The sequence below is a fragment of the Mastigoproctus giganteus genome, chromosome 7 (genome assembly GCF_048544385.1).
Source record: "Mastigoproctus giganteus isolate SK-2022 chromosome 7, ASM4854438v1, whole genome shotgun sequence".
Taxonomy (NCBI): Eukaryota; Metazoa; Arthropoda; class Arachnida; order Uropygi; family Thelyphonidae; genus Mastigoproctus; species Mastigoproctus giganteus.
The window spans coordinates 50,180,669-50,189,639 of NC_143581.1; the positions used below are offsets into that span (position 1 = coordinate 50,180,669).

An 8,971-nucleotide genomic window follows, 5' to 3' on the forward strand; every position below is an offset into this window, starting at 1 on the left:
TGCATGCCCATATCATGCAGTTACACTAGATGAACTTTAAGTGATATCAAAAGTACAGTTTTGTAAAATATATGCATTATATAAAATATTTTACATATATTTCTTAGTTTTAATTCTCAGTCTATTTCTGTAGATATTTGGCTTATTTATTGATGTTTAAAGGAATATGTGGAAATCAATAACATGCATTTTTTTTATATATATATACATTAATGTAATAAATATTTCCTTTGTTAAGGTTGTTCCAGCTTTTGTTTGGCATGTGGTCATGGAGGCCACACATACCACATGGAACGATGGTTTCAAGAAATGGAAGTCTGCCCTGCTGGATGTGGTTGTAAATGTTTAAATGAGAGTAACATCTTTGGTTCCTGAAGTAAAGAAAATCAAATTTTCCGAGGACTGAGTCCATGTAAAATAATTGCACAAGAAAACCACCACTTGTTCTTGTTTATTGTAAAAATGTAAATTAAACTTTAATGAAAAAATAACATTTTAATTATTGATTAAAGAGTTTCACAGTTATTATTACTATTACATATTCATCTCAATGCATTTCCATATTATCTAAAAATAACCCCAACCAACACTTTTCTACCGTGGTCATGAAAAATATATTCCATTGCACTTTTTCTCATTTCCTTGTGTTTTACATCATCCTATTGCTGTGATAGTAGGCCTCCATAGTCAAGTGGTCAGGAGTGAGAGTGCAGTAGCACACACTCTTTGAGTAGACTGGCAGATTATGGTCCATATCATCATTCTTCTCTTTCTTGGTGATTCCTGTCTAATTTTCTCTCTGTCTATCAGGGTAACTGAGGAATTTTTTTTTTTTTTTTTTTGGCTGGTACAGCATAAGCCTCAGGCTTCCTTGCACCATATAGCTAATAACAATAATAATTTCTCTCAGCATGAATTGTTGAGGAGGCTTCCATCCTGCAGTGGGTTGATAATGGCTGCAGTTTTTTTTTTTTTATTGCTGTTATAAATATTACTTTTATAAATATTGCCATGTCCAGGATGTTAAGACCATGTTCATGGATAAATATAAATATACATGCTTCACTTTTATGGATATATACAGAAAAAGGGCTATATATACCCATACAAAACCATTTAGGTAGATTGCAGCCACAACGGTGGCATTTCTTGTAAATTAGCAGCATTAGCATTAAAACTATTGATAAGTAGTGCAAAAATGTTAATTGGAAAGTTAGAGAGCATCAGCATCATTTGTTTAATTGAAATCTATAGTGACTATGTTTGCGAGAGAGCCAGCAAGTCTGCTCTGTGATAGCAGTAGAGCAGACCTGCTGGCTCGAAGTCAAGGCCACCTAGACGTTGATGTTTTTATCACCAGACTGATTCCTCAACTTTTTTTTATTGGGGCTGTGTGAAATTGAGAATGTATGCTAAATTTGCAAGACCTTAACAAAAGGATTCATGCTTCCTGCAGCACTACTAATTCAACTATTCTGCATGCCATTCACCATGGTATGACTTTATGAGCCCAAGCCTGTATTGTAAGAATCATTTTGAGTACAGGCAGTTCCCGCTTTACGAGTTTTTTTTTTTTTTTTTTTCAAGTATCAACAAAATCTAAAACATGAATATTAATTGCAAAAAAATGAATGTTAAACATTCATAAATACTGAATTTCAAACCACGTGCATAGCTATACAATACAGTCTACCCCGTTTTACAATATTAATCCATTACCATCATATCGTGAAAATATCGTAATGTAAACCCAATAACACATAGTTTTTTGGTAATTCATTCCACAACCTTGGATGTGGAACGAATTACCAAAAAACATATGATACAACAGAACATATGATAACCTTCATCGTTATCATATGTTCTGTTATAAGAACCAATTTTGAATGGCTTTGTAATATTTTTCTAAAGGACATGACCATAAAATAATAATAACAATTTGCACTTTCCAGTTTATTGGGCTTTTCTGTTCTGCAAGCAATTATAAATGGGTAGTAAACTTGATGTTATTGCATTTGAAAAAATACCGATAGCTGAAATTGCGTGGTTTTTTTACGTTGGTGAAACATGTTTCCCCTTAACTGAAATCTTCAATCATATAAAAAACATAAATTTTCAGAATTTTCTCTTCATTCCTTTTTTTTTTTTAAGCTTCATAAATTTGTTACTCTGCGTAAATTGTGTTAGTTGCAATTTATGCGTTTCATTAAAAAAATGCTTATGCATGCTATTGAAATTTATAAAGAAAAGAGAAGATTATCTTGGAAATAAATGCCTCGAAGCATTTCTGAAGAAGACTACTCCTTGTGCAACAAACCAATGAGTGCCGAACCAATAATGACTGATCAACGAGTGTGCATTTAGTCGATGATGACAATGAAGAATAAACATTCTTTAACATTTGTAAGTCATAAATAATTTCTATTATTATAATTTTACAGGCTACATTTTCATTTCTTTGGATAAATCAATCATTGTTTAAATATAAACTAATTTGCTAACTAATTTCATTGTTGATAATGTAACCCCTATTTTTAACATTATGTCTATGGGAAATAAATTCCCACTTTATGAGCATGCACTAAGAACGAATTAACTTGTAAAGTCAGGAACTACCTGTATGCTCCATTCTATCAACTATGTATGCTTTTTATTTGCCTGTTTTTCATAAGTATTTAGAGTACAATATTTTATTCTGTGCATGTGGCATGGTCACCTTGTATGTTATTCTCCTGTTATGTCACGCGCTAACTACATTTGGCATTTATGTATCCCCTAAAAGTGATTATTTAAGCTTTCCTATGAATATGCCACAGTTGCCTTTCCATGTTCTGACATATCCTGGATTTCAAGTGTGTGTGGTGGCCATGAATGGTATTATTGTAGAAGTAATGATTGCCAATTTATACTAAATTGTTAGGTTTGCAATTGACCTTTTGTGGTGTTTATCATGGTTACAGAGTTACTGCTTTCAGTTTCCAGAGTGCCACTAGGAGTACTTCATTCTAGCTTATGGAACAGCACAGAGACTTTTACCTGCATACACCTGTTGCCCCTCCACCAAATACCATCATGTATACCAAATGTTTCCCTGGAAAACTAGACCAAACTGAACATCTGTGTAATAGCAAGTGGAATGAATGTGCAAGAGTAGAGCATTAATTAACCCAATTGGGGTGTTTTTTTTTTACGATAGAGTAATTTTAGGTTTGAGGGCACTTCTGTAGAAGTGGACACAACATCTATGATAGAGTGGATTTGTAAAGTTAGCAACTGATTAAAAGAAAAGTAACACTGAGAGCAAAAGTAAAAAGTTGTTTTATTTTTTTAATTTTTTTTTTCAATGGAGAAACAATATGTGCTTCTGCTAAGAATGATTAAAAGTAAGAATTAATCCCAGTAAAGAGATGTGTTCTTTGGATATGATTTCATCAAAGGTGAGTAAGGAACTGACAGATTCTTTTTGTAGAATATATAAGAACGGACAGTAGAATATGACTGGATTAGTATTATCAATGGCAAATGATGCAAGCTTATAGAGCATCAACCAAAAAAAAAAAGGAAAAAAATTACTACCCATGTCATCTGTCCTTTTACTTTAATAATAATTTGTCTGACACTTCCTTAAATATATTCAGATTATCCACTTCCACAACACCAGATGGAACTGAAAACAAATTTTTGCACATCTGTCATGCAACCATCCTTTTCAAATTTAAATGTGTGCCCCCCCCCCTATATATGTCTTATCTGAGTGAGTAAAGATTTCATCAGTTAGTTAATCGATTAAAACCTTAAACACCTCATTCAGGTCTCCTTGCAAGCAAGTGCAGGTGCCTCGTAGCCAGGTGGGCAGGAGCAGCAGTGCATAGCACACGCTTCTTGATTAGACCGGGGTTCGTGCCCATGAACACCAGATGCGGAAAGGTCAGGAAATGACCACCGCATATCCCCGGAGCAATATGGCCTTAGTTGCTAATGCTCCTAAAAAACCAAAACAACAACAACCTTGCAAGTGCCTATTTTTCAGATGCTGCAATTTGCAAAACTGATCTTTTGTGGTAAGAGTACTCTTTTGTGTCCTTGAATAAATCTGTTGCCCTTCTCTCCACCCATTCTAACAGATATACATCCTTCTTAAAATAAGGCTTACAGACCTGTATGCAGTTCTCACAGTGTGGCCTGAAATTTGTCTTATACAATGGGATAATCACCTCCTTGTCCCTCTAGCAAAATTGCCACATATCATTGGACAAACTCCATAAGGTCTTAGCAGCCTGTCTGCACTGCTCAGAGAAACATTGTGTTGGACTATATATATATATATACTGTATATGTGGGATTTTTTTATGAAAACCCAAACATGAAATTAAGCACTATAGTACTTAGTATTGTACATGAATTGAAAAATGAGAAGACAGAAGATGTTTGTTTATATTGCGCTTTAATTTCAATATAAGTGTAATTTTCTAAAATTACACTTAGATCATAATTTAGGGAAATACATGTGATGGAAGGTTGTTCCAGAAAACAGAAGTATAAGGAATAAATGAGGAAGAGTTGAACAGTGAATGGAACCTTGGGAATAGTATGAGTAGAGACCGATTTGGAAGAGAGTGAGGGAACTACAGATGCCATTTCAGAACCCATAGAAGAAAAGGCATGCAGCATTAACCAAACATCTGTGAGAGAGGGAGTGAAGAGACCTCCTAAGAGTTGGGTAATTAATTAAACTGACTGCCCCTCTCTTTTCAATGGAGTATAGAAGCTTGGGAGGGGTTTTAGGTGTAACTTCAGATGTGCAGAACAAAATTCCATGGTAGGGCAGATTTGAAATTTGTACAAAATGAGTAGTTGTTTAGAAGAAAAGTAACACCAAGAGCAAAAAAGAAAATCCAGTATTTGTGATGCAGAGGAAGAAATGTGTGTGATATCCTTGTGCTAAGAGAGAATAGAAGTTAAGATAATCCCTAGTAAAGATATGTGATGATCTTGTCTTGGTATCTGTGTCATTGAAGATGAGTAGTATTCCCTTTTTTGCAAGAAATAAGAAAGGACTGAGTTTTAGGGAGTTTAAAGTTAACCAAGTTTTCTTTGCTCCAATGGAAAACTACCTGGAAATCAATATTTCAGGACTTAGTGGAGGATATTTGAGAAGTTGAAGCTGTTTGTGCAAGAAAAGGTTTTTCAAATCGGCATGTGGAGTGATGCATCAGAAAAACTAAGGATAAGATTTCTGGTCAGTGAAAGAAGGTCACCAGTATACAAAAGGAAAAGAATGGGAGAAAGAACTGAACCTTGGGAAACAACAGCATTAGCAGGGAAGTTATAAGGCAAAGCAACATCTACCATTACCTGCACTGGGTGGTCAGAAAGAAAACTGGATATCCAACTGGAAAAAAAGAAGAAAAAAAAAAAAGGTCAGCAATCCATAATGTAGGAGCTTGTTTAGAATACATGGTACCAAACATATTCTAAAGCCTTAGCAATGTCAAGGGCAATTGCTTGAGTTTCAAAAATATTTTCCATCCAGATTGTAAAAAGATGGATAACATAAGCAAATATATCACCACTGGATCAACAACGACAGAATCCATTTTAACTTAACAATCATCGATTGCATGGAAGGTTTCAAGATAGTTTAAGAGCTGAAAGATGATGGATTTCTCTCCTACTTTGGAAAGAGTAGAGATAAGTACAATAAGTGATAATTGGATGAGAGAATGCAACAGAACGATCAGTTCTATTGCATTCTAGTATTTTAAAAGAGACTAGAAAACTCAACTATCATTTGGACAAAATGCAAGTTTTCTACTCTTAGCCTGTTCAAAGTTGAGAATTTGCATCTATAAATCGGAAACCAAGCTTTAGTGTAGGCAGAAAATTAACCTGCAGATTTAGATAAAAGCCAAGTGTGATGCTTCACAATCAGGGCCGGATTTACATATAAGCTAAACAAGCTATAGCTTAGTACCTCATGTTACAAGGGGCCTTGCTCCATCTTTAAAAACATTTTTTTTTTAATATTGTCACAGGTGGAGAAAGGACCTCGTACATGTTATGGCTTAGGGCCATAACAATTTTAAATCTGATTCTGTGCACATTTTTATTTTAGACAGCCTTGGCACAGTTATTGGAAAACCAAGGTTTAGATGGCCTCTATTAACTGGGTAGATATCGCACAGAGAATGAATACAATTGAACTGTGGTACGCTTTTAAAACATTAATCACAGATGCCTTGAATGCGTATATACCATTAAAAAAATACTCTACGAGAAGGGTTCCAAGTTGGATGAATAGTGAAGTTGCCGCATTACTTGAGCAGAAAAAGGTGGCATGGAAAGGTTACAGAGCAATAAAAAGTACTGAAGCCTATAACAGCTACAAGGTGATGTGTAATAGAGCCACAGAAAGGGTTCGACAGGCAAAGGCAGTTTATGAGAAATCACTAGCAAACAGAGCAAAGAGGGGGGGATAAAGAATTCTTCACATATATAAATGCCAAGAAGAGCAGGGCAAACCAGATCGGACCTTTACGTAAGGGAAAGGGGATAGTAATAAATACACCAGCTGCCGTTGCAGATGAACTCAACAGTTATTTTGCATCGATATTTACAAATGAAAAGCCTTTTGTGGCAATGGGAAATTGTGGGAGCGAAGTTAAAAAATATGTAATTAATGATATTGAAATTTCGCAAGATTATTTAATGAAAAAACTTTCGAGCCTACAGACCAGTAAGGCTCCTGGAGTTGATGGAATATACCCTATAATCTTAAGAGAGGCGGCAAGCGAGTGCATTGGACCATTGAGGCTAATTATGCGAGCATCACTAGACTCTGGGGAGATTCCCTTGGATTGGAAAAGTGCAAATGTATCTCCCATACATAAGGGTGGCTCTAAAAGTGAAGTTGGAAATTATCGACCTGTCAGTCTGACTTCAGTAGTAGGGAAAATCATGGAGGCAATGATCAAGGGTGGAATTCAGGATCATTTGGATCGAATTGAAATTCTCAAGGATACTCAGCATGGTTTTGTAAAGGGAAAATCATGTTTCACAAATCTGGTTCGCTATTTCGAAAGGGTCACTCACGAGCTGGATTTAGGGAATAATTTCGACATTGTTTATTTAGATTTCAGCAAAGCTTTTGACTCAGTCCCACATGAGCAGTTGCTTTATAAGCTGGAACAGGTTGGAATCACTGGGAAAATCCTTAGATGGATAGAAGGATGGCTTCAGGGAAGGAGGCAGAGGGTTGTGATAAATGGCTATTCCTCAGATTGGGTTGATGTAAGAAGTGGGGTTCCCCAAGGATCAGTATTAGGACCACTGTTGTTTTTAATTTTCATAAACGACATTGATGAAGGGCGTGATGTCTAAATTTGCAGATGATGTTAAAATTGGTAGAGTAGTTAATGATCACTGTCAAGCTGAGCTTCTTCAGAGAGACCTAGATAGACTTTAGGAATGGTCAGAAAAATGGCAGCTGTGCTTTAATCCAACAAAGTGTAAGGTATTACACCTGGGAAACAGTAATCCCAAAAAAACTTATTCACTTGGTGGAGTTCAACTAAACCCAGTACTGGAGGAAAGGGACTTGGGTGTTACGATACGGTCAGACATGAAATTCTCTGAGCATTGTAAACAGGTTGCAAGGAAGGCCAATGGTGTCCTATCGAACTTTTGCAAGTAGAGATAGGGACGTGATAATCCCATTATATAAGGCTTATGTTAGACCACACTTGGAATACTGTGTTCAAGTATGGAGACCGCACCTAAAGAAAGACATCGAGCTTCTTGAAAGGGTGCAAAGAAGGGTAACTCGCCTGGTGATATCGGCAAAAGGGCAACCTTATGAAGAAAGACTTCGAATATGCGGGTTGCTAGACATCTTAGAGGAGATTTGATTGAGGTGTTTAAGGCTCTGAGAGGCATCAGTAAAATGAATGAGGTCAAAATTTTCAAGATTATAAATGATGCTAGAACTAGGGGACATAAATTCAAGTTACGGGGGGGGGAATGTTTAGATTGGACTGCAGGAAGTTTTATTTTAGCCAGCGAGTTATAAATTACTGGAATAAGTTGCCTTCATGGGTGGTAGATGCCGACAATTTTGGGGAAATTCAAAGGTCATCTGGATAGTGCTTTCGGGTAAGGGAAGCGCATAGGATAGGTTTAATTTCCTTTTTATTTTGTTTTTTTTTTATTTATTAATTATTATTATTTAGTTATTTATTTATTTTTTGTTTTAATCATTGTTTTGTTCGAATTATTATTATTATTTTTTTTTTTTTGGCTGGTTCAGCATAAGCCATAGGCTTTCTTGCATCATGCGGCCGTTACTAATACTAATAAGGAACAAGATTTTAGAATGCAATGCAGAATAAAGAATAATAAAGATTTGAAACAGTAATCAACCACAGAAAAGAAGAATGAATAGGCATCTTGCAAATCATCCATTACAAATTCTTGTAATGTCAAACCACACAAGGCTGAGAATGGGGTCCATTGAGAAGAGACCATCACCAAATTATGATTTGAGATGCCTATATTACTAATATTGACCATGTATTTTGAAGGGTTGTTTGTGAGAAAAAGATCAAGTGTTGAGTATGTGGTTAATGAACAAACTGAATGAGGTCATTAGTAACTGCATCTCGACATGTGAGACTAGAATGAGCCAGCTGAGTTTTGTACACTAAAATTACCTCACTATTAGGAAAGCCGTATTGGAGAAAAATAGTGTCAGAAAAATTATAGAGGAGGGAAAAGATAAATTTTACAGAATGGAGTAGAAAGATATATCTCTCTACTTCAGCCAGAGGAAATCGAAAAGAGGAGATTACATATTAGGAATTTTCTGACAAGGAATATCAGCTCAACAAGTATTTTTAAAAGGCCCATATATAAAATTTCATGAAAATCCGTTTACTGAGAGTAGACAGATTTTCATTTTCTTTCATGAGCAATA

At 35.5% G+C, this 8,971-nt stretch overlaps 1 protein-coding gene across 4 annotated transcripts in view; it reads left to right on the forward strand.

Moving 5' to 3' along the window:
* Wdr59 (WD repeat domain 59) overlaps positions 1-433 on the forward strand; it is a 350,259-nt gene extending 349,826 nt beyond the window's left edge. For 3 of the 4 annotated variants that reach the window (XM_090376889.1, XM_090376890.1, XM_090376891.1), the window contains one exon: positions 239-433. In XM_090376889.1, the coding sequence (XP_090233015.1) occupies positions 239-375 (137 nt within the window). In that variant the 3' untranslated portion in view covers positions 376-433. The remainder of the gene's footprint in view (positions 1-238) is intronic. The other variant, XM_090376892.1, reaches the window with a different exon arrangement.
* The last annotated feature ends 8,538 nt before the right edge of the window (positions 434-8,971 follow it).